The sequence below is a fragment of the Carassius carassius genome, chromosome 46 (genome assembly GCF_963082965.1).
Source record: "Carassius carassius chromosome 46, fCarCar2.1, whole genome shotgun sequence".
Lineage (NCBI taxonomy): Eukaryota > Metazoa > Chordata > Actinopteri > Cypriniformes > Cyprinidae > Carassius > Carassius carassius.
In genome coordinates, this window is record NC_081800.1 from 5309198 (window position 1) to 5335074 (window position 25877).

At 39.2% G+C, this 25877-nt stretch overlaps 2 protein-coding genes across 8 annotated transcripts in view; one reads left to right on the plus strand and one right to left on the minus strand.

Moving 5' to 3' along the window:
- The window catches only part of LOC132129627 (PDZ domain-containing protein 4-like), a 30790-nt gene extending 17534 nt beyond the window's left edge, over nt 1-13256 (plus strand). Inside the window, exons 2-7 of the mRNA XM_059541266.1 lie at nt 5280-5554; nt 6413-6503; nt 6606-6704; nt 8202-8264; nt 8510-8611; nt 11042-13256. Of these exons, the coding sequence (XP_059397249.1) occupies nt 5280-5554; nt 6413-6503; nt 6606-6704; nt 8202-8264; nt 8510-8611; nt 11042-12928 (2517 nt within the window). The 3' untranslated portion in view covers nt 12929-13256. The remainder of the gene's footprint in view (nt 1-5279; nt 5555-6412; nt 6504-6605; nt 6705-8201; nt 8265-8509; nt 8612-11041) is intronic.
- A 3087-nt stretch (nt 13257-16343) lies between these two features.
- Nucleotides 16344-25877, minus strand: part of LOC132129499 (ankyrin repeat and SAM domain-containing protein 1A-like) — a 119190-nt gene continuing 109656 nt past the window's right edge. For 5 of the 7 annotated variants that reach the window (XM_059541132.1, XM_059541128.1, XM_059541130.1 and 2 more), the window contains 4 exons: nt 25368-25454; nt 23287-23424; nt 21764-21940; nt 19550-19660 (listed from right to left, as the gene is read on the minus strand). In XM_059541132.1, coding sequence (XP_059397115.1) covers nt 19550-19660; nt 21764-21940; nt 23287-23424; nt 25368-25454 — 513 coding nt within the window. Of the gene's footprint in view, nt 16936-18998; nt 19149-19549; nt 19661-21763; nt 21941-23286; nt 23425-25367; nt 25455-25877 lie in introns of those variants that run through there. The other 2 variants (XR_009428529.1, XM_059541129.1) reach the window with 2 other exon arrangements.

Consider the following 25877-nt stretch of genomic DNA (forward strand, 5'->3'; position numbering starts at 1 on the left):
TTATTGTTCATTAAAGCATCCGTCCGAACTACGCTCCAAGTATGTGTGTGTGTTTATAGCTCTGACTAGCAAAGACGTGTTAAACTGTGTTCATGATTGCGTTTATGAAAGCCAGTGCCCCTGACGGTCGTATCCTTTGAAAAGATATAAGAGTGGAGAAAAGTGGCCTTTACAGCAAGACTATTAAAAACTGAGCGACGATGAATCCTCAAGCCCTGTGGGGCAAAATTGGGCACAACAGAGCAGCAGTAATATTGTGTTGAAATGGATTTTGCAGGGACAACCCAGTGTGTAGAGAAACTTCCAGATGGCAGACAAGGTCATTGTCGGCCAATGCCCCACATAGAGTCTGAATCAATACAATACTACATTAAGAACAGACAGTACAGAAGACTACTGAGAAAAACTTGTGAGTGGAACATTTATCAATAAATTAATACATTCCAACAATTACCATTTTTTAAGCAATGACAAGAAACAAAAACTGTGAACAATACCAGTTTACAATTGGATTGAATCAGCATGAAAAGCCTTTATGTAAATAGTTCAGGTGACCCAACTGAGCTCAATTTGTATTAAATTTCAGTCTTATTTAAAGGGTTGGTGTACACTTACATTTAGCAGATGCTTTTATCCAAAGCAACTTAAGGTGCATTCAGGCTAATTTTTTTTGTGTAAGTGTTCCCTGGGAATCAAACCCACAACCTTTGTTCTGCTAACGCAATGCTCTACCACTGAGCCACAGGAATACATACAGATGTAGACTTAATCCGATCATCAGGAAAAAAAAAATTAAGCATGTAAACACTTGAATCAAACTATTTTTTCAATCAGATTCATCAAGTCATGGCTGCCCACTGCTCCGTGTGTGTGCGTGTGTGTGTGTCTGTGATGGTAGGCTTGGGGGTTTTTTGGTTATGCAAATCCTGCAAGGCACAAAAAGAGACAACTTCCTTGTGTGAAAATAACCAATATAATGGTAAAAATCCACCCACTCATTGTTTTATATTACCATTAATTCATAAACAGTCTCTCCACACTAACAGTTTCAGATTTCTCACTACTATGAAGACATAGGCCCTGTCCCAAATGGCAGCCCTAAACCCTCGCGGTCTTCCTCTGAGTCCGCACTTTTGGATGTAATGCCGCTTTGACTACCGGGTAGAAGTCTGCTGCGGACTCGGCAGAAGTGTGGATAGAGGCTGCATAACAGCCGCAAAGGAGTCTTTTGCGAGTAGAGCCCCGCGTGGGACTGTTTTCTTGAACCTGCACCTGCCCACTCCAGCTGAAGGTATGAATGGGCCTGCCCGCTCCCACGACCTGTGTCCACTCCCGCCCGCACCCGCAATGTTTGTGTCCACTCTCGCCCCTGCTCCAGCAAACTATATCTGAAGATGAACACCGAGCCGAGCCAGATAACAAACAAAAGACTGACTCATTCTCCAGTCAAGAACCGTTTCTGTCAGACGCATCCGATTCGAGAACCGATGCAACCAGTTCTTGACTCGTGAATGAGTCAATCTTTCGTTCGTTATCTGGCTCGGCTCTGTGTTCATCTTCAGTTCTCTCTTCACAGCAGTTCAGTCAGTGTACTGTTTGAGTAAATGAATTACTCCGGGATATTGGTTTGTTTTAACTCAGAGGGAGTGTCAGCCAAATTAAAAAAGTTAACAGCTTAAGTCATTTGTGGTTTAATGCTTATTGGAGACGTGAACCGTTTAAAACGATTCAGTTCGATTTGGTGAACTGGTTCAAAAAGATCCGGTTACATCGAATGATTTGTTCGTGAACCGGATATCACAAACTGCTGTGTTTTTAACTCTCTCACAACAGACACGGAAAAGAAGACAATGCTGAATAAAGTCGTAGTTTTTGCTATTAGACAGTTAGGACTTGTAACCCAAAGGTTGCAGGTTTGAGTCTCTGTGCTGGCAGGAGTTGTAGGTGGGAGGGAGTGAATGAACAGCGCTTTCTTCCACCCTCAATACCCACAGCTGAAGTGCCCTTGAGCAAGGCACTGAACCCCTGGTGCTGGATATAGCTGCCCTGTGTGTGTGAGAAACTTGAGTTCTTGTAATATTTTACTACCATTTTCTAAACTATAGCAATATAGTTGTAAATATATAAACTGATAATGTGAGAAATGTTGAAGGTGTCTGAATAAATTTTGTATATTTAAAAGACTATATTTAATTTTTACAGTGCTATTTTACATTTAATTATTCGGTTTCTGTACCTGGACACTTACAAACTTGAAAAAACTTAAACACTGTGTAAATAGCACAAATAAATAAACAGAACGAACATACAAATTAAACACTTTCAGACAGGGCCCACTGGTACCACCTTCACCGGGGCCCCGCCGACCCCAGCTACGGCCCTGAGGGTGAGTTATTAATGACTTAATTTTCATTTTTGGGTGAACTAACCCTTTAATCACTTAAACTGGTCCACCAACGTGATTGAGCGTTTGCTCCGTTACCAGTTACCAGACTTTAAATCAGAGTCACTGGAAGAGAAAAGCGAGGAGAAGTGTCTTTGCTCTGGCTTTTCTGCCTGTTGTAGCAGCTCGGTGTCCTTTGATGAAGCCGCCCACTCGGTCCTGAGCCAGAAACTCACACTGTTTCCTTCAGAATCCTGCTGAATATTATCACACTAATCCCTAATTACCAATCACTCTTGCTGCTGTCCCATCCATACCTCCACACAAACACACAGGGGGTCACTTTCACACAAACATTAGGGCTTCATAAGCCTCTGGGAAAGGTCAGAGAGCCACAGAGGTCAGAGGTCAAAGATGACCTGCGATAGGCTCTTTGTAATCACTTCAAAATCTCAAAAGAGAAAATGTAAGACTGCCAAACATTTTGGTGTTTCAGTCTTGTGTCATCCATGTACTCTTAATTGCATGTTAACTGCAATTAAGTAAAAAATGTATTATGTGCTAATGACATCATATGTTAATAAAATATAAATACATCTAAGATGTAAATCAGACATTCTGTATAAATGAAACACCGTCTTCAAGAGTTTCATATCTATATATATATATATATGTATATATATATATATATATATATATTAGGGGTGTAACGGTACCTAAAAATCAAGGTTTGGTACGTACCTCGGTTTTAAAGTCACGGTTTGGTTCATTTTCGGTACAGTAAGGGAAAGAAATGCAAACAATGCTCATACTTAAAAATATATATATAACTTTTCCAAAGTGTAAAGTGCAGCATCAACCGTTTCAGTTTTTAGACTTGCTCAGATTTCGTTATTGTGTTGGACCGATCGGAATTAAGAGCAAAGGTCTGTTTAAATGCAGACGGGAGCTGCGTTTGAATTACAATTGTTTTTTTCCTAGTTGTAGTGATGTTCACACTCGTGTGGTGCCTTTTGAAAACCTTAGGCCGGTGACACACTGGCATATTGCACCTGTCAAACATAGTCTATTTTGCCGTCAATACTGTTGACGGTGTCCTTTATCAGTAGGCTTTATATTTATGCTCAACGTGAAGTATAGATATTGTTGTCGTGAAGACAAGATCCTGGTCTGTCGGTGGTCTCCCTCTATGTCACCTACAGCAGCCGCAGCGTTTATTTTCTTTATTTTCAGCGTTTAATTTGTTTATTTTCAAATCCGCAGCGCAGATTTGCGCTGAACGCGGAGACTTACGCTACTTAATATGTTCGTTTGGAAACACGAAAATGTACTTATGTTCCACACACAAAATATTGCATTCGGTCATTCGGTACACACGTGCACCGTACCGAAAGCCCTGTACCGAAACGGTCCAGTACGAATACACGTACCGTTACACCCCTAATATATATTAAACCCTTAAACACTTTGCAGATATTGAGTATTGAGGTCATTTATCACCATTAGACATTTTTCTGCTGAGTTGTTTGTAGTTTCCCTGATTGCAGTTTCTCGACTGTCTCCTCAGCACTAAATGAACTTGACTATATATATATATATATATATATATATATATATATATTTTTTTTTTTTTTTTTTAAATTCTTAATTCTTCCTTGTCTTCCTCCCACAGAGAGGGCAGATAAACGGCATGCTGTGCTCTTTGAATGGGGAGTTTGGAATAAAGGTTTTGTCTTTTTTATGAGTGTTGCGTGAATGTTGGGTGTTCCTTGTGACTAGTGACTGTTGTAGATATATTTTGATGTTATGTTGTTATCAGTGCTCACGTTAAAAGGGTAGCTTTAAAACTAAATAAATAAAAATCTGTCATGATTTATTCATTCTCATTTTTTTTCAGACCCTAGTAACTTTCTTTCTTCTGTGAAAGGACAAATGACTTTTTTTTGTCAATATAATGACAGTCAATGAGGTCCAAAGCTGCTTTGCACATTACTGATTTTCATTGCATGAAATGAAAGCCTCTGGGCTTTGGAACAGGAGAATGAGTAAATGATACAAGAATTTTCACTTTTGGGTGAACTGTCCTTCTAACAAACCACATCTGGTACATCGGTGTGTTTATCAAACTAGTTTAGTTATGTACATCGATAAGCGTCCAACAGCTGTTCACTGTTAGTCAAACAAATGTCTTTCATACTAACAAACATTCAGTCTATGCATTTTTATGTTGAAATCATTCCCTCACATTGTCAAGGCTTCTTTCCTCAATTATCTATTTAAGCATTAATGCAAGATATCATTTCCACTTTCCTTTTCATATTTTCAGTTTTTAAATTTGTATTATGTTCACATATATATCTGAGTTTATTGTAACATGTAATTTATTACTGTGATTGTAAAGATTGTACAATTGTATAAAGGCATCTAACACTAGCTTGCTCTATTCTTTTTTTATTCTATCTGTTTTCTTTGTATTTATTATATTATTTAAAATCCCATGCTAGGTGTACTGTGTTAACCTAACTGAGACTTGTTATAGCACTTATATATCATTGCTCTTTTTGTTGTTTTTGATTGCTTCCACTGTCTTCATCTGAAAGTCGCTTTAGATAAAAGCGTCTGCTAAATGAATAAATGTAAATGATTGTAAAGCTGACTTAAATCTATAAAAATATATAAAAAATAACACTGGTCACAGCCACAATTTATTCATTAGAATTCATTAATTCATTTTTCAGATTCTCTCTTTGATGTACCAACAGGCTCTTTTTGTCTTCTGTATGTGCATAACCTATACAAATCAGCTACTGTTGCTGAACTTGTTGCTAATGCATAAATGTGGGCAGTAATTGGATAACCATGCGGTGATCTCCTCTCCATGTGTGTGTTTGTCCAGGTGAACAGAGACTTGACTGGACTCTCTCCGGAGCAGAGCCTGCATGCGCTGCGCTGCCGAAGGAGCATGAGTTGGGGTCCGAGGAGGAAAGCAGCCGGACCTGGAGCTGCTGGAGGGACGGCGGTAATGACTGACTGTGTGGACAGCGGGACGCAGACAGATATCAGCTTCCAGCACATGGTGACATTAGGCAGACCCGTCCATCACAACAGACCACCGTCACCTCCATCCCCTCCGCTGCCGCCCATCCCAGAGCCATGCCTCTTCAGCCAGCTGTGAGTGTGGCTTTGAGAACAGATATCCATGTCACAAAATCAATGCTATTATGATCTATGTACATTATACATACAATACAAATAATTAGTTACAGTACTGTTCAAAAGTTTGGGGGTCAGCAAGATTTTAACTTTTTTAAAGAATTATCTTATGCTCATAAAGCATTTGTTTGCTCGAAAATACAATAAAAACAGTAATAAAATTGTGAAAAATTATTGCAGTTTTAAAATGTAATTTTTCCTGTGATATGCAGCTGAATTTTCATCATAATTTCTCCAGTCCAATCTAATATGCTGATTTGCTGCACAACAAACATTTATGATTATTATCAATGTTAAAAACAGTCGTGCTGCTTCATATATTTGTGGAAACAGTCATGTTTTCAGGATTTATTTAAAATAGAAATCTTTTACAACATTATAAATACCTTTGCTGTCACTTTCGATCAATTTAATGCATCTTTGCTGAAAAAAACAAAACAAAAAAACTAGTGCAACTTTTACAGAAAATACTTAATTTACATCGGATAGTTAGGGTTGTTAGGGTTGTTCTTTTTAGTTAGGGTTGTTCTTTTTCTGCACTTTTTTTTTTTGTTGTCCTTTTACATATTTATGTGGGATGTGCATTGATTGTCATTATCGTTGTCATGCATTGCAAAAATAGATAATTAACTATCTGATTAATGAACTACTCTGGTATAATGTTGAAAATGCTACAATTAACAATTGCATGCTTTGCCTCCAATAACGTGTTTCACTTACAAACACTAACACTGCTTTTCTGTGACTTTTCATTTCTGTATGTCACTCTATTGGTTAATTCTATCTTTTGCTCTTTGATATTGTTTCTCTCCTCAGTCCTGCTGAAGACCATGTGTACTACGACCCAACGGACTACTTTGACATCAGTCAACATGAGGTGGACAGACAAGATGTCCTGGAGTATGAGGTCAGCACTGTTGAGTATACATTTGCTTTAGACTGAAATACTGCCGGAGAAGCGTCTTATCTGTGTTTATGTTTAATTCTCTCACTATCTGTTTTCCTTTAGGAGGTGGAACTGTATAAGTCCTCTCAGCAAGATAAACTGGGTTTAATGGTGTGTTATCGCACTGACGATGAAGAGGATCTGGGTATCTATGTGGGTGAGGTGAGAAATGGGGAATAATGGGAATCTGCTGACCGATGAATTATGAATGAAGTCTGAGGGAGGACTGTGAACCTACGCCCTGATGGTTAACTGTTAAATAAATCATCTATTTAAATCAAATGTCACATTAAATCCAAAACACTGTATCAAAACATTGCTGTTTGAGCGTCCTGACCAGCCTGACACAGCTGACTCTGTGGCTTGACTCTTATGGTTTTTGGAAATTATTCCCCACCTTTAACTCAACATGTTCATACGGCAGAAATCACCCACTTAAAGCAAATGGTGTATTGTAAAGAAGTAATATAGGTTAAACAAAGGTTAATCAGATACATTTTAAACTAATCCTGTTTTTGAAAAAGAATAAAAACTTGTGCACAGTAATGCATTTACAGTTTTTTTTAATATTTATAGTTTCAGAATAAATGTTAAAAATATAACCATTAAGTTCCCAGTTTGCATTCGTTTCAGTATACACAGTAACTAGTTACATGTAACAGATATTAACTTGCATTTGTGAGAAAGGATAAATGAACTGCATATGTGAATATTATGTAGACCTATTGTTTAAATCAAACGTATGCTTTAAAAGTAGCAAAAAATGGCGTCTGATGACGTTATTCTATAAAAAAAATTATTTGCATTCTAATTCTAACATCCAAAAGCACAACAATATATGTATATATTTTTTTATTATTATATGCATTTTATCCAATTCTCTCAAAGAATGAGTAAATATTGTTCCTTTACAGATATGAGACATTGCAACAATAAAAAACTTACCCTTAAAGGCAATAAAAGGATAATATTTGTCAGTTTAGTGTGTCCAGTTGCCATCATCTGAAGTCTTTGTGAGTGTTGGCGTCATCTTAAAGGCACAGTTCACCCCAAAAATTTAAATTCTGTAATTAATTACTCATGTCGCTCCAAACCCATAAGACCTTCGTTCATCTTCAGAACACAAATTAAGGTATTTTTTGATGAAATCTGAGTGTTTTCAAACTGTGTTCCCAAGCAGCAGCATCCACCTCCGAAAGTAATGACCACATTTATTGTATTTTGTCTGCTCACTCTGAGGTGCAAGTAATTTATCATGTATGAATATTATTATTTTCAGTGACTTCTCCTAGTTTTCTTAGTGATATCTACTGCCAGATTTCAAGGAATTGGCGATTTTGTTCTCTTTGACTCCTTGGATACAAATGGCGCTTTATTTGTGAATGTTTTATGCGATATTCCAATTTTGCGAATAAGTTAAACTGGATGGAAAGCCAGCTAGTGACTTAAGTTACAGATATTCATAAGCAAATCCATCAGATTCATCCATGGATTCTGCACAGCATAAAGGCGACTCAACATGTGTTTACCAAAACAGCTCCAAAAAGTTGCGTAGTTTGAATTATTTGGTTACAAACAGCTTGCATTTAACTGGAATATTCCTTAAAGATGTATGAGAAGTCAATATTAATACTATAATACTGTGTCTTGTCGTTGCAGGTCAACCCTAATAGCATTGCTGCTAAAGATGGCCGAATCCGTGAGGGAGACCGAATACTGCAGGTAATTAAACAACTCTGATAAACAACCATTCAAACTGAGTTGAGTTTAAGGTAAGAGGCTTGAACAACATTCTTTTTAATAGTGAGCCAGTAGAATACCCCATCCAAACACCTTAAGAGGTTTATCTTTGTCTTTAAACTAAATAAAACAATTTTATGCTATCTTATTAAAAATGCTAGGCTTCTTACAGCTATATACATTTTATATGTGATGTGGAAACGATGTTAATGTGTATTTGTGTTCAGATAAATGGGATGGATGTGCAGAACAGAGAGGAAGCAGTGGCCATCCTGACCAGAGAGGACAGCACCAACATCTCTCTGCTACTGGCACGACCAGATATTGAGGTGAGACTGGAATAAACCATAATAAATACTGTAGGCCTATCTTTGCACAGTCAGATATGATCACTTAATTCAATTAAGTTAATTGCTTTGGCAGTGTTTCCTACAGAATTTTCTTATTGCAGCAGGGGGAGTGTAACTGAAAGACATGCTGTCAATTTATTGTCTTTGAATTGTTTTACGGCACCCAGCCTTTATCTCATTGCATTCAATTTGAAGCGTGAACACAAAATTGGAGGATATATGGTTTATTTGGCTGTCGGTTTAGTAGTGGCGCAGTGCCAGTGCTGGAAACAATGCACTTTGGTGAATGACAAAGTATTACTAAGGCTATTAACAGCCACAAATTTAATATTCAGACATTATATGAAGTGTATAATGGTCTGCTTAATCAAGCAGTAACAGACAAAGGTGTTTTAGTGTACAGGTGACCACATGGCCCTATTCTGTTCTCTGTTTACAAATGAAATAGACAGGAGAGGTCAGAGTGACAGAAGCCCAGACGAGGAAATAAATGGATGGGAGAGAAAAAAACAAAAACAAGGACACACAGGGTCGGTTCGACAGTCTTTTGTTCTGCTCAAGGTTACGCTTGAGAGAGAAACACACTTAGAACATCCCATAATACACCACTTCCAACAGCGAGTCACCATGTCCATTTAATTTCCTTTGACAGATTTCCATAGCAGCCTGAGACATCGGCTGTGTTCAGAATGGAATAATAAATACTGCTTGCTGAACACTGTGTATTACACTATATACTGCCAACTCTTTAAAAAGATTCAAGCAGCAGTATGCAACATTATCACATGACCACATTACATCGCAGGTTATCTAAGTGGCATCCATTTATCATATTGGAAATGATTTTCCATTTGTTTATGACAGTTTGTATTGCCATATTAATTACTGCAGATATGGTTTAATGCAACACAATGAAATTGAAGGTCAACTTGGGTGCATTGCATTGTGGGATATATTATTCCATGCAGTGTTCATGATTAAAAACAGCTAATTCTGACAAGGTAAAAAAATAAAGTCAGATGACAAAGGTACAACAGAGTAGAGAGAGAATTAAGATCAACAAACAAGTGTTTAAATCAACACACAATTGTTGATCAGTGTGACTCATCTTCATTGATTGGTCCCAAACTTCATTGTCTGTCAACATGCTTTAACAACCAGATTTATCATCTTTAGCCCATGTGGAAGCCATAGCAACAGTCTGTATCCCATTGGTAAATATTTAAATAAAACATAATGCAAACCCCGGAGGAACGACTCGGTTCATGAATACAAATAAACCAAGTCAACATTTGAAGTCTGAGGCATGTTTATGAAGTACATTTAGCATGATGCATACAAGGGAAACAACGTAATCAAGATCTCGAAAAATACGTCTTATTTGCAAATAATAATCTTGATAAATTAAGTATAGATGGATGCTGATCTGGCACCTACAAAGACAGATATTTATCTTGATTAAAATGTACAAGTCTCAACAAGGTTATGTTGATGAAAATTGGTCTGAATAAGACCCATTTGGGTCCAGTTCTAAATAAAAATTAATTGTTAGTTGTATTCAGTGTCTAGAATACTGTGGGATGTATTCATGAATTTGGCACAAAGTAAAAATCTAATTGTGATAAAAATTGTGATAAAACCAGAGAGGAGAATAAGAACGAATTAGCAGTGAATAGCCACAGATTTTACAGTTTTTAGGATTTGGGGTCAGAAGTACAGGTGTGTGTGTGTGTTCTGTGTTTTCTGGACGCCCCAGATTGTGTGTGAGCCCTTGGGCCAGTATATTCCCAGCACAGATGGCTCATTTGAGAAACCTCTCATGTTTAAATGTCTCCTACAACAGATGGGAAAAGACCCTACAGTCATTTACAGTATCCAGACTTGGGCTTACTCAGACAAACACTGCCCTCTGCTGCTCAGATAAGGACATTTTAATGTGTTTGCTGTTTTAATGTGTCATACCATTGGCCTGCAGTGTTACGCTCCGACCAGCTCTAAAACACCTGCCTGTCTGGAAGTTTCTTGTAATCCTGAAGACATTGTTAGCTGGTTCTGGTGTGTTTAATCTGTATAAGACAGTTGACCTCCAGGAATGGAATATGACACCCCTAGACTAGTAGATCTGAGCCATGTACAGAGAACAGAGAGAACACGTTTTACATAATTTTACCTCCTTAAGAAGGTATTTTCTCCTTAAGCTCAACAGCTCACTAGTAGAGACTCTAAGACCTAAAATGGGTGTGTGAGGTAAAGGAGTCATGCAAAATATGCAGTTTTGGGGCTCCAGGACCATAGCTGGGAACCACTGCTTTAGACCAATCAGAATGTTTATAGTCTAAACACATTGATCTGCACACAATTCCTAGCATGACTTTTCTTTTCCTATTTTGTTACATTCATTGTTGGCAGAATGAGGCTGATGATCTGGATTTGGAGTTGGGCATGGGCATGGGCCTGGATCTAGAAGACTTGGAAAATGTCTATAACTCACCCAGCCCTCATCACCGAAGGGAAACTAGCTCTTTGCTGAGCGACATCAGTGGGATCCGAGCTGCTCGGCCCAACTTGTGGCACACAAACAGCCAGGAGCTGGACAGCGGGGTGGGTCGTACAGATGAAAGTACACGCTGTGAAGAGTCCTCCGAGCTGGCCGATGATGCCACCAGCGCATGCACGACCAATGCCACCAATACACCCGGCAGCTTGCGCAAGTTCCGCGCTGCTCAGCACGGATGGGAATACATCCACTACAGCAACGACTCGCTGCTGGGGCCAGATGGGGTGGGAGCGGTGGATCAAGGTGCTCCTGAATCACTGGGCTCGGTGACCAGCAGAACACTGATGCCTGGGTTAACTGAAGAGGAATATGAACGTTACCGAGAGCTACTGGAGATCCGCTGCCTTTACGAGAAGAACGGAAATGCACTTTTCCTTTTGGATGGAAGGAACCATGGTGGAGGAGGAGGTGGTGATTTTGCAGGAGCAGGTGTTCCTGTAGACATGAATTGTAACGAGAGCCTGATGCAACATGAGATTGCTCTTCTAGATGAGGAAATACGTCACCTGGAGTTTAAGTGGCGCAATGTTTTGCGGGCTCAAAAGATGCAACAGTTGCGGCAACGCTGCCTAAAGGTCTGGCCAGCTGACGAAGAGGACGATGAAGAAAAAGGAGCAAAGGCCAGGTGTGGAGGTGCTGAGGCGATCCACCATGACCTGTCGGATATCAACGAGATCCCAGAAAGGGAACGCTCTGATAAGGAGAGTACAAGCGCTTATAATACCGGCGGGGAAAGTTGCAGAAGCACACCTTTGGCAAGTGAACGACACCCTTCACTGTCTGCGGCTGGAGATTCCAGTGCCTCTGCAACCATGCGACCCCGGACGCCCCGTCACAGAACAAGCACAAGTAGGGATAAGAATCTAAACCTACCATCAGATGCCAAGAAAAAGAGTGAAGAAACAGCGGACAACAAAAACTCTACTCCAGCAAGGCTTCGGTCGTTATCCCGGAATGGCGGGAGTAGTAGAAAGGGCTTGGATGGAGCACGAAGGGGGTCCCATGCAAATGGGACTCTCAGTACAGGGATCGTGAAAGGTGGAAGGAGTGCAGAAAACAGTCCGTACTTGTCCCGTCGCCGCTGCAGTAGCATGCTGCCTCAACGCTACCAGAGTTGCATGCAGTTGAAGGACGTGTCTTTAAACGACAGTCCAGAATTAAGGGATGCCAATGAAAAGGTTCCTTCTCACTCCAATACCATAACTTGTCTAAACAGAGACTCCACAGCTGCTCTTGCAACTTCTTTGATTATATCTCCTTCACTGCCTACATCTTCACCTCGAATGGAGTGGAAGGTAAAGATCCGCAGCGACGGCTCACGTTATGTCGCTAAACGTCCGGTAAGAGACCGTTTGCTAAAGGCTCGTGCCATGAAGATTCGAGAAGAGCGCAGTGGGATGACCACGGACGATGATGCGGTCAGTGAAATGAAGATGGGACGCTATTGGAGCAAGGAGGAGCGTAAGCAGCAGCTGCTGAGAGCTCGCGAGCAACGGCGACGCCGTGAGTTCATGATGCAGAGCCGACTGGACTTCATGCGGGAGAAAGAGAAGGAACAAGACTCTGGACCTCAAGGACAGGCTTCTATACTTGAGCTGAGCCAGAAAAAGAGTATGAAGAAACGCAGCCGACGCATCCTGGACAACTGGATCACCATTCAGGAGCTGCTGGCACATGGGACCTGTTCTGTAGATGGGAAGAAAGTCTACAACCCTTTGCTATCAGTGACCACGGTTTAATAAATGATGTGAAATGAGACCAAAAAGATATTTGAATTACAACGTTTACCAATTATTTGGGGTTCTCTGACAAAAATGCCTAGTAGTCAAGAAACGATGAATATAAATGTACAAGACAAAGGCTAATTGCAAATGAATGTACATTTTTCATAATTAACATGAACTCTGGGAGCAGCTCTCTGTTCCTATACAGGTGCTGGTCAAAGTTTATTTATTTCACTAATTCCATTCAAAAAGTGAAACTTCTATATAATATTTATTCATTACACACAGACTGATTTATTTAAAAAGTTTATTTCTTTTAATTTTGATGATTATAACTGACAACTAAGGACATTTTAATATTACTTAAGACCAATACAAAGAAAGGATTTTTTGAAATCTTGGCCAACAGAAAAGTATGAACATGAAAAGTATGAGCATGTACAACACTCAATATTTATTTGTGGCTCCTTTTGTCTGAATTACTGCATCAATGCGGCGTGGCATGGAGTCGATCAGTCTGTGGCACTGCTCAGGTGTTATGAGAGCCCAGGTTGCTCTGATAGTGGCCTTCAGCTCTTCTGCATCTTCCTCTTCACAATACTCCATAGATTTTCTATGGGGTTAAGGTCAGGCGAGTTTGCTGGCCAATTAAGAACAGGGATACCATGGTCCTTAAACCAGGTACATGTACAGTCGTGGCCAAAAGTTTTGAGAATTACATAAATATTAGTTTTCAAAAAGTTTGCTGCTAAACTGCTTTTAGATCTTTGTTTCAGTTGTTTCTGTGATGTACTGAAATATAATTACAAGCACTTCATACGTTTCAAAGGCTTTTATCGACAATTACATGACATTTATGCAAAGAGTCAGTATTTGCAGTGTTGGCCCTTCTTTTTCAGGACCTCTGCAATTCGACTGGGCATGCTCTCAATCAACTTCTGGGCCAAATCCTGACTGATAGCAACCCATTCTTTCATAATCACTTTCATAATGTGCTACAGCCAGCCTCTTTTGCAATGATCTTTTGTGTCTTGCCCTCCTTGTGCAAGGTGTCAATGGTCGTCTTTTGGACAACTGTCAAGTCAGCAGTCTTCCCCATGATTGTGTAGCCTACAGAACTAGACTGGGAGACCATTTAAAGGCTTTTGCAGGTGTTTTGAGTTAATTAGCTGATTAGAGAGTGGAGCCAGGTGTCTTCAATATTGAACCTTTTCACAATATTCAAATTTTCTGAGATACTGAATTTGGTATTTTCCTTCGTTGTCAGTTATAATCATCAAAATTATAAGAAATAAACATTTGAAATATATCAGTCTGTGTGTAATGAATGAATATAATAAACAAGTTTCACTTTTTGAATGGAAAAAGTAAATTGTTTTGATGCTTGAAATTTCAGTCACTCTCAGACAGTTACAATGCAGTGGTGGTCTTGAGCATTTCCAAATGAGATATACACATTTTCTTTCATAAAAACTTAAATCTGAGAACATTTCATTATAAGAGAAAAAGGGCCTGTTGCTTAAACTGCTTAGACTAGCAGTGATCTCTCTTTATAAGACTACTTCTTGGTCAGAATAGGTTTTATGTAGTGTTTATGCATTTATTTTTATTTTTTTGAGGAAATTACAAAGTTAACCTGGTGATTGGTTAAGAAATTGCTGCTGTTGTTTTGGCTCAATTATGTATGGTTTTCTGCACCTGTAAATGTAAATAAAAAAAATAAAAAACACAGAAAAGAATGAGCCAATACTTAACAGCTGACTTTTTGAGTTGATTTCACAATTTTAGAACCAAAAAGCACATTGACAGCAAAAGTACAAAAAGCAGGACATTTTCAGCACACAGATATAGGCACAAGGTCATGTCAATTGTTAAACACTGACATTGTCCAAAGAAAATTACATGATTGTATATTTTTTTGTGGTACATTTGTCAACACTCAAGGAACAAATCAGATGTTATCATCACTCTTAAAAAATATTTTGTTGCCAATTTGCAAAATCAAATTTCAAACTTATTCTTTGATACTGTAAAAAGTATGCATGTTGTTGTCTGGGAAATGTTTAAATTATATCGTGTGAACTGTCAAGTGAAGTTTTTCCCATCTTTTCTGTAATACTGCTCAACAGGACAATGATATATTGTGTCCAAATTATCTTGCAGGTCTAAAATGAAGGAATTTCTGCTCCTAAATGGTTTTGAATAAAACTTTTGCAATTTCAATATCATTGACTTTCACCAATTATTTGCAAAAAAACCTGTAAACACTTCAATAAAGAAACAAATCACTTAAAATGCAATCAAAACACTACACAATGGCATTATGTTAAATAAAATGGTTTTGTAACTCAATACAAATTTACATTTATATGTAATATTCTTCTTTCACCACAAAGCTTTTGGTAAGAAAAAAATGACAGGACACTGGATACCATCTCTTAATTTATTGGATGTACAATTATGAAAAATAATAATCATAAAAAAGACTGGAAGCCCAAGATTATTTACAATCGTTCTTTGATTCTGTGGCAAGGTCTCTCAGAGATTCCACTGTCACGGTCTCATGCTCACTTACATCATGATATGTTGAGCTTTAAAAAGACGTTCCTCTCTAGATATGACAAAAAACATGACCAAAAAGTTAACAAAAAAAATAAAACTACATACAATACATACATATATAGAGAGAATTATCTATAAAAGCAGAATCATTCAAGTATCAAAAAACAGACCACCCAGGATTACTTTACAATTTGATATTGTTTACATTTTAATCATTTAACCAAGAATATGTCACCTTTGTATTCGCTAACGTGATTAGTTGTGCAAACACTGCGGCTGTTGCAGGTGCTAGCATTAGCATCTGCTTGTATTTAGCATTATACCCATTTTTAACGTACCATGTTAAAAACGTAAAAAGAAAGAAAGATCTAAATAAAAAGTACCAGACCTAAAATCCTTGTAAACTAGGGCTAAAATGCATACAGGGATATTTCCCATCTACAACTTATGTTTCTGCATTATTAGCTACACAAAACATAAGCGCAAGTTCGTCCATGACAGAGGATTATTCAAATTAAAATTTTTTCAAACTTTTCATCCATTTCATTTTTATTTTTTAGACGTACCCTGCTTTCTGCAACTTAATCACTAAAGCAAAGACACAAAACTCTACACATAAAAACAACTCGCTGTTGTTTGTAGTGTCACATTAACGCATTGTTTTGCATTAGAAATCACAGTATACGTGTAAGAGTCACTACAAGTACCAGGATCTGGACTGTACCATTGTTATGCCATCATAAACTTATTAACTTAATAATAGTGTACCATAAGACGTCACAACATAATCAACAGTTTCTGTCTGTAACCTTCAAAAGCCAAACCTTTCCTATTGAAACTCATACCATCTTGCCACTTGTACTGAAGCCTGTTGGCCACCCGACTTAAAAATACCGACCATAAGAATCAAAGACCTCAACTTACAGATGGACTGATCTTAACTGGACATCAAAAGACAAGGCAGTACTCTCTAATCAGTGTTTGCCTGAACGGGAATCAGTGTTTCCAACTCAATGGGTTTATTTTCAAAGTTATCAGACAAAATAAAAGCATCTACACTTTTTGAGATGAAAGACCACAGACAAAACAAAAGCGTGTCGACAGCCGCTTCACAATGAAAATAAAACAATCTCAAAGAAATCAAAGTAAAGACTGAGCATACAGTGACTGCTGAGAGTTTCCAGTGTCAGAGAGCTTCTGAAATCTGATAGAAGCCAGATGTTTTTCAGAGGAAGAGGTTTTGTCAAGTGTTTAAGTGGACGGGACTCTTTTTGTTTTGTTTGTTGAAAGCCTGATGATGGATGGGAGGATCTCACTGCAGGTGTGAGGAGACTTCTGACACTTAACACAGATCTATATAAACACACACACACGCACACACACTACAAGTCTCATCCACAGTCATGCTGTCACTGGCATCCCAGCTTTCCTTTCTGTCTGGCATCCGACACAGCGGTCAGCTACAGAGAGACACACACACATACACAGGGTTAAAAGAAATCAAACAAAAAGTGTGGGATCTAATTAACATGCTGATGCCATTTACAACAGAGATGTCAAAAGTTTAAAATGAAGGTGGAGAGAAAAAAAGCTGTTGTTGTGCCGATCTTTTTTTTTCCTCTTTGTCCTGAAATCTTCTCCCCTTTGGACCACAAAGACTCCGATGGCGAATGAAAACTTCTTGATACTCTCAGCTGCCTGATTAGTAATCTGACTAGATCTACCCAACTGAATATTCAACAGTATTCTCACTGAATACCAGTTTCAATTAGAAATACAGCAGATTAAAATTGGATACAAACAACATTTCAGTTATACATACGTGATTTAACTAAACACATTTAGACTGTTTGTTGTCAGTTAGCTTGTGCTCAGCATGCTACTGTAACTGATTTGACCCTTAAGAATGAAATACACTGCATGAATGTTGCCCAGATTTTTGCTATGATTTAGCAAATTGACACTAGCTGCAAGGTTTGCGCTGACTTTCATAAAGAAAATCTTGTATGATGGGTACATACTCCCATTTTCAGACAATATTTCATATTCATGTGTTAATGCCACTGTGCTTTGCTCAAATCAGGCTTTATTTTGTGATAATGATCAGGAAAATAAATGATCTAATTACATAATCTGCTACAAAAGGATGATGCACCATTGTTTATTGGGCATCACAAATGACTAGCCTTTGGGGTCCAAGGGAATAGGATTTGAGGAAAGAACTGAATATTGCACAGCAACAGAAAAAGCAGATTGTTCAGAAAAAATGAGAGAGAGAAAAAAAACTTTCAGATGCTGTGACATTGACCCCCCACCCACCTAATATAGATGGTATGAACTTGTAAATGCTTAAGCACCCATAATTCATGTGATCACATGAGGATTGTTAAGGCTTGTGAAGAATATATGCATATAATTCCACCTTTAAATCCATGAGACAAGAAAATAAAACCCAAACCACAGCTCGAGCTTTACAAACCCATGTTCTGCTTATCAGATGAAGCCTACAATAAACAGCTCTTATTACATTTTACTTTGACTCCTTGACATCAGACACATTTTGAGCAGGCGGTCTGTTCAGACACCTCTTTGTGATTTGGTTCAGACGTTTAGGCCCAGCCTAGTTTTCCAACTCAGACTTAAGACAACATCGAATCACAGTGCTCAACGCAAATCCATAAACTGGAGGCAAATTACATTTACAGTGAGGTACTTCGATCCAATTCAGATAACTTCTAATGCACTCTACTGGCACTTTCCACAAAAAAGGTACAAAATGGGGCTTAAAAGCTGTGGAGTCATTTTGTGTCTTCATAGCAAAGTGAAAAGAGCTTAGCCTTCAGAAGACTTTGTCCATCAACCAAAAACTGTGCAGTTATTTAAACGTTAATTATACAAATATTCCTTATGAATGAATTCCCGTTTAAATACAGTTTAAAAACCTGATTTATGTTTTTTAATAAATAAATTACATTTGATTAAGATAAAAAAAAAACACAAAACAACAAAAATAAAATAGATATTAAATAAACTAATGAAATAAAATAAACAAACTAATAAAAAATACATTTACAAAAAATGTAAACAAAAAACAAAGTAAAATAAAAAAACAACATGAAATAAAACATGGAAAAAATATAAAATAAAACAAAATAGAGTAGTTGAAGTTGACAATTATAGTCAATACTAATTTGTGAAGAAATAAATTAACAGAAAATGATGATTTTTTTTAAAGAGTAAATGACATTTCACTCAAATTGTGGGACACGTTATGTTTAAATGTGTTTAACTGTTTTTGGTAATTAAAGTCAATAAATTATTAATTTGGTAATTTATTTAGGTTAATTAAAACACTGCGGTTCTCTTTTAATTGTTGTATATAGCTGTGAAGGTCAAGACCTCTTTATTTTTACGAATACTGTTCTTCTCACATATTTACTCATTAGTTCTATTTCTAAATGTTTAATCTGTGCCTTTATTGCGTGAATAAAAAATTAAACAATTACGGGACACCAAAATGTACCGTATTGATGGAAAGTGCTTTATATTGTAATCTTTGGCGGCGGGGACTGTTTTGATCTGATGCTACATGTTTAGTGGAGTCCAGGTGTTTTAGCTCAGACTGAAGAAGAGGAAGAGGAAGTCTTCATCAGTGTCTCACTGCGGTCGACGCCTGGAGGAGACCAGCACCACAGAAGGGGAGAAGAAAGAAAGACTAGTTAAGAGAAGAAAAACTGAGTGAGAGTGAGAAATGGAGGGAGAGTCCTTTGAGCAGAATGGAGTAGGAAATGTTAGTTTCTTCACGACTGAAACAGGAAGGTTAAACGACAGCACTGGTCCTCAGCAGAGCTTTACTTTGGTTTCAAACCAGTTGTGATACGACTACAGGTGAGAGGGGCTCCTACCTGAACCAACTTAAAGGGCTACGTCAGGACAGAGAGTACAGCCAGAGCTGTGTGAGACAGACGGATAAGAGAGAGGAGGCTTCTGTGTGGAGGACAGCGAGGGGGAAGGAGTTCGGTCACGTCACAGTCTATCTAGAGTGAAGGCACAGAGCGAGAGGAAAGGGTCCGATCAGAATATGGTGGTCTCGTACTTGGTGCTGACGGTGCGCTTGGGATCTTTGGAGTCCAGGATCCAGGTGGCACTGCTCTGAGCGTGAGTGTCCACATCCATCGCTTCCACCTGAAACAGCAGAGGGGACGCATAAATACCCTGTGTGTAACTCCTCAAAGAGCCAGCAGGGGGCTCCGCAGTACTGTAAGCACTGGTCAGAAGGATCTGTCACACCAAAATAAAAGTGGACTAGATATGGATCTGTCACAGAAAGAGAGGAACCATGGGAGTTTGAGCTACTGAAGTAATAAAGGACGAGCTGGATGAAGGAAACACAGAAATAGAGCGGGAGGAAAGTGTAAAGAATGAGAACAAGAATACAGCAAGCTGAAGCTGAACTGAAGGAAGATCTAAACAGAGCAGTGACCGGACTACAAACACAGACAGACACGGGATCATTTAACTTTAGGATTCAGCGGTGAGTTTTTTGTTTTTCTGATTCAATTTGGTAAAGAAAAGCTAGCTTTCAAACAAATTATATAACATTGTATATATATATATATATATATATGTTATTATATTATATGTTCCTTTAGCTCAATTGGTAGAGCATTGCCTTATCAAGCGCAAGGTTGTGGGTTCGATTCCCCGGGAACACATGATATGTAAAAATTGATAGCCTGAATGCACTGTAAGTCGCTTTGGATAAAAGTGTCTGCTAAATGCATAAATTTAATTTAATTTAATGTATTTGTTAATATATAAAAAATATATATTAGTATTATAATTAGGCTAGTTTTTCCTGTCTGCATATGTTTGCATACTGTATGTTCATGACAGCAAATTCTGGCTAACCACTGCGTTTAAAACAACTAACCACATATCTATATTAAATCTTTTTTTTGTTTGAAAGAAAATAATCTTTTAATAAGCAAGGATGTATTAATTTGATCAAAAATTTAAATAAATAAAGACATTTATAATGTTTGAAAACATTTCTATTACAAATAAAAGCTGTTGAAATTTCTATTCATCAAAGATTCATGAACAATATTTTCAGTTTTCAACAAAAACGTTAAAAGGCAATGTTTTTAATATAATGAATAATAATCAGAAATGTTTCCTGAGAAGCATATCAGCATATGAGAATGATGCTGAAAATACAGCTTTGATCACAGAAAGTAAGTAGATTTACATTATATATACATTATAGATTACATTAAATATATTCACATAGAAAACAGTTCATTTCTAAACTGTAATAATATTTCACAATATTATGATTTTATTACTAGGTTTTTGATTAAATAAACAACACTGGTGAGCAAAAAGACTGATCTTACAAACATTTAAACAATCTTACTAACTCACACTGTAGTGAACCTCACAAAGTGTCTAAAAACAAAACTCTGGAATATTTAGTTAGATTTGATGTTACAAAACTGTGTATGTTTGTGTGTGTGTGTTTGCGTGTGCGTGCTTGCGTGTGTGTTTGCGTGTGTGTGTGTGTGCGTGTTCATGTGTGCGTGTATGGGTGTGTGTGTGTGTGTGGGTTCATGTGTGTGTGTGTGTGTGTGTGTTTGCGTGTGCGTGCTTGCGTGTGTGTTTGCGTGTGCATGCGTGTGTGGGTGTGTGTGTTCATGTGTGTGTGTGTGTGTGTGTGTTCATGTGTGTGTGCGTGTTCATGTGTGCGTGTATGGGTGTGTGTGTGTGTGTGGGTTCATGTGTGTGTGTGTGTGTGTGTGTGTTTGCGTGTGCGTGCTTGCGTGTGTGTTTGCGTGTGCGTGCGTGTGTGGGTGTGTGTGGGTGTGTGTTCATGTGTGTGTGTGTGTTCATGTGTGCGTGTGTGGGTGTGCGTGTATGGGTGTGTGTGTGTGCGTGTGTGGGTGTTCATGTGTGTGTGTTCGTGTGTGTGTGTGTGTGTGTTTGCGTGTGCGTGCGTGTGTGTGTGTGTGTGGGTGTGTGTGGGTGTGTGTTCATGTGTGTGTGTGGGTTCATGTGTGTGTGTGGGTTCATGTGTGCATGTGCGTGTATGGGTGTGTGTGTGTTCATGTGTGTGTGTGTGCGCACGCGTGTGTGTTTGCGTGTGTGTTTGGGTGTGCGTGTATGGGTGTGTGTGTGTGTGTGTGCGTGTGTGTTCATGTGTGCGTGTGTGTTTGCGTGTGCGTGTATGGGTGTGTGTGTGTGCGTGTGTGTGTGTGTTCATGTGTGTGTGTGTGTGTGCGCTCTCACCCCTGACTTGCGCATGCTCCCTCGTGGTTTGGGGACAGGTCTGCTGCTCTTGGTCTCGATGATCTCCGTGGCTCCGGCTGCGCTCTGCTGCTGTCTGGTCCTCTGGGCCTGCAGGGCCAGCTGATAGGCCACTTCAAACGCCTGTCCCAGCGTCAGAATGATCTCAAAGGTCAGGTTCTGTCGGGAGGTGGAGACACGCTGATTTACAATCATCATGAAGTACTTAAACCACTATTAAGTAATGATCAAAGTATTCAAATGATTTCAATCCATCTTCAGAAGTCTCTTTAATAGCCTCATCAACAGCATCATCCATCAATACATTCGTACAGGCCTCCAACATTATTCTGCACTTAAGAGGCTTTTGAACTCAATAAGCTTAGCTATGTCATATAGTGAATATAATGAAGAGCAGCTTTTTATATAATTACACATCAAAGAGTCTCTGAAAAGTTAGACAAGGACAGCTGTAGATACTGTTAAGTGTAATGAAAGATATGGAAACACTTTGATTTTTTTCTCATGTGTCAAAAACAAACACTGTAGTATTGAAAATAAACTCGCAGATCCTCCACAAAAAAAAAAAAAAGAAGGGGAAAAAAAAGAATCAGGGCTTGTAAGTTCAGCCGGTTTCTTTTTTCTTAACAACAAGCTTTTGAAGACAGAATAACATCATTTGACAAACACAGAATGGAAGCAAACTCAAATTTTAGAGCATCTAAAAAGGAATGTCTGGCCCTTTTTTTTCTTTTATATGCAATGAATTATTTATTAAATCTAAATTAATAAAGCAGCAGGCTGTGTAAATAAACTCTGGAACCAGGATTATTCAATGTACTCAAGATACATGCAACCATTACAATGTCTTTAATGTCAATGAAATTTCTATATTAAAAAGTAATTCAAATGTATTTTCAAAAGATCGATTCATTGTCTAATCAACCTCTTAACTCAAAGAAAATGTATCAATCGCAGTATATCAATTGTTTCAATAATTACCTGATCAGTTCTAATAATCACATGATTTGTGAATTATCAAATGTACTGCTAGCTGCATCTCTATTAGAGTCTGGCTGTAAGTATTTGAGGCAATGATAGGTATAGTGTGTGTCTCTATCATTGAGACAGATGTATTATCAATGTAATTTTAATGGCTGCTGCTCACAACCTCTCCTATAAAACTCATTGTGATACTATCAGAAGCCTGGCAATTGGCCCACGGCGCTCTGCACACCACAGAGAGAGAGAGAGACTCTTAATGCCCCCCAAAAATGAGTATTTCAGAGCAGTAGTTCTCAGTTGCTGGTCGTTAAACAGGTCTGTACTGATCATCACAGACAGCAGGGAAAAAATAATACGAAATGCAAATTTGGGGGTTTTCAATTAATTTTACTTCTGCAAAAAGAAACAAAAGTGATGTTTTTTTGAAACACTGTAAATCAGTATACAGAACTGAAGCAAAGCAGTTAAGAACTACTAATGTAGGAAGTGCTCATCTCTTAAACAGTGTATGTTTGTCTCACCACGTCTATGGTGCTGAACACGTGGCAGTAATGATGGCTGCTCTTTAGATCTTTAGTGATGTAAGCAAACGTGCAGAGGTCCTCTGGGTCCTGAGCCGCACAAGATATGTTCCTGATCTCATGTTCTGCAATGATGTTCTGCACACACAAACCAAAGTGATATTAGCCAACAGATCCAAGAATTTCAGCAAAAGCAAACAAACAAAAACGCCTTACTACTACTACAGTTCTCACAGGAATAGTTAAAACAATCAATATCTGTTGATACTGATAATACAATTAGATGCATGGGATTGGGTGAAGTAATTGGATGGAGCGACAGATTGGATTGATGGATGGATGGATGGACAGATAGAATAGATTGGGTAGACGGGATGGGGTGGCTTGATGAATGGATGGGTTGGATTGAATGGATTGGGAGGATGGGAAGGAAGGGTGGCATAGTATGGATTGGGTGTAGAGATGGATGGGTGGATGGATGGGTGGAGAGATAGATGGATGGGATGGACTGGGTGGAGAGATGGATGGTGGGATGGATGGGTGGAGAGATAGATGGATGAGATGGACTGGGTGGAGAGATGGATGAGTAGATGGATGGGATGGACTGAGTGGAGAGCTGGATGAGTAGATGGAAGGGATGGACTGGATGGAGAGCTGGAAGGTTGGATGGATTGGGTGTAGAGATGGATGGGTGGATAGGATGGACTGGGTGGAGAGATGGATGGTGGGATGGATGGGTGGAGAGATAGATCGATGGGATGGACTGGGTGGAGAGATGGATGGAGGGATGGATGGGTGGAGAGATAGATGGTTGGGATGGACTGGGTGGAGAGATGGATGAGTAGATGGATGGGATGGACTGGATGGAGAGATGGATGGGATGGACTAGGTGGAGAGATGGATTGTTGGATGGGTTGGGTGTAGAGATGGATGGGTGGATGGTGGGATGGATGGGTGGAGAGATAGATGGATGGGATGGACTGGGTGGAGAGATGGATGAGTAGATGGATGGGATGGACTGGGTGGAGAGATGGATGAGCAGATCGATGGGATGGACTGGGTGGAGAGATGGATGAGTAGATGGATGGGATGGACTGGGTGGAGAGATTGGATGGTTGGATGGATTGGGTGTAGAGATGGATGGGTGGATGGTGGGATGGACTGGGTGGAGAGATGGATGGGATGGACTGGGTGGAGAGATGGATGGTTGGATGGATTGGGTGTAGAGATGGATGGGTGGATGGTGGGATGGATGGGTGGAGAGATGGATGGGTGGATGGGTGGATGGTGGGATGGACTGGGTGGAGAGATGGATGGGTAGATGGATGGGATGGACTGGGTGGAGAGATGGATGGTTGGATGGATTGGGTGTAGAGATGGATGGGTGGATGGTGGGATGGATGGTAGAGAGATGGATGGGTGGATGGTGGGATGGATGGGTGGAGAGATGGATGGTTGGATGGATTGGGTGTAGAGATGGATGGGTGGATGGGTGGAGAGATAGATGGTTGGGATGGAATGGGTGGACAGATGGATGAGTAGATGGATGGGATGGACTGGGTGGAGAGATGGATGGTTGGATGGATTGGGTGTAGAGATGGATGGGTGGATGGTTGGATGGATGGGTGGAGAGATAGATGGTTGGGATGGACTGGGTGGAGAGATGGATGAGTAGATGGATGGGATGGACTGGGTGGAGAGATGGATGGGATGGACTAGGTGGAGAGTTGGATGGTTGGATGGATTGGGTGTAGAGATGGATGGGTGGAGAGATAGATGAATGGGATGGACTGGGCGGAGAGATGGAAGGGTGGAGATAGACAGATAATCTCTTTGCTGAAATCAGTTTCCTAAAACTATCTCAAAATATTTTATAAGTGTTTTTACCATAACAATGATCAATTAATGTCAATGCAATGCCTACTGACTCAAAAATGAATAAAACTTTAACAAAAAATACAACTAGGAGCCTCTATCAGACACCCGTGACCTTTAGCAATGAGAATATGACAAAGAGCTCAAGATCAGCCAAGAGTCACTGCTCGGGGCGGGGGGATGACAGAGGGGGATGATGTCATCACCTTGTTGACAGCATCAATGAATTTCACACCCTTGTACGTGATGGAGAGGACGATGGTGGGGATCTTCCTCATCTGTTCTGTCGACCTCTGAGAGAGAGAGAGAGAGAGAGAGAGAGAGAGTTATAGGACGTTTGTCAATGTGTTCCACAACATATGGGGTTAATATAATACTCAGAATATTTCAATACAAACGATTGATCGAATGATTGTATGGCAAACACCCTTAACATATTTTGTCCCAAAGTTTTCAATACTGTAAAACAGGGTCCCACTAGGGGGCCTCAGCAAACATCCAAAGGAGGCACAGGATGGCTTAAAAGTATTTACATTAATACAGCTTATTAATATAATAAATAGTTTACTGTAACTACATTAAAAGGTTTAAAGATTGAATAATATTTAGTTTTCATGCAGCTTCAAAACTTCTGGTTTAAACCAAGCGTGCCGCACAAGCCCTAAAAAGTGAAGCCAAAACGTCTCGATCGCCCCCCGGTGGCTGGTCCTAGTATA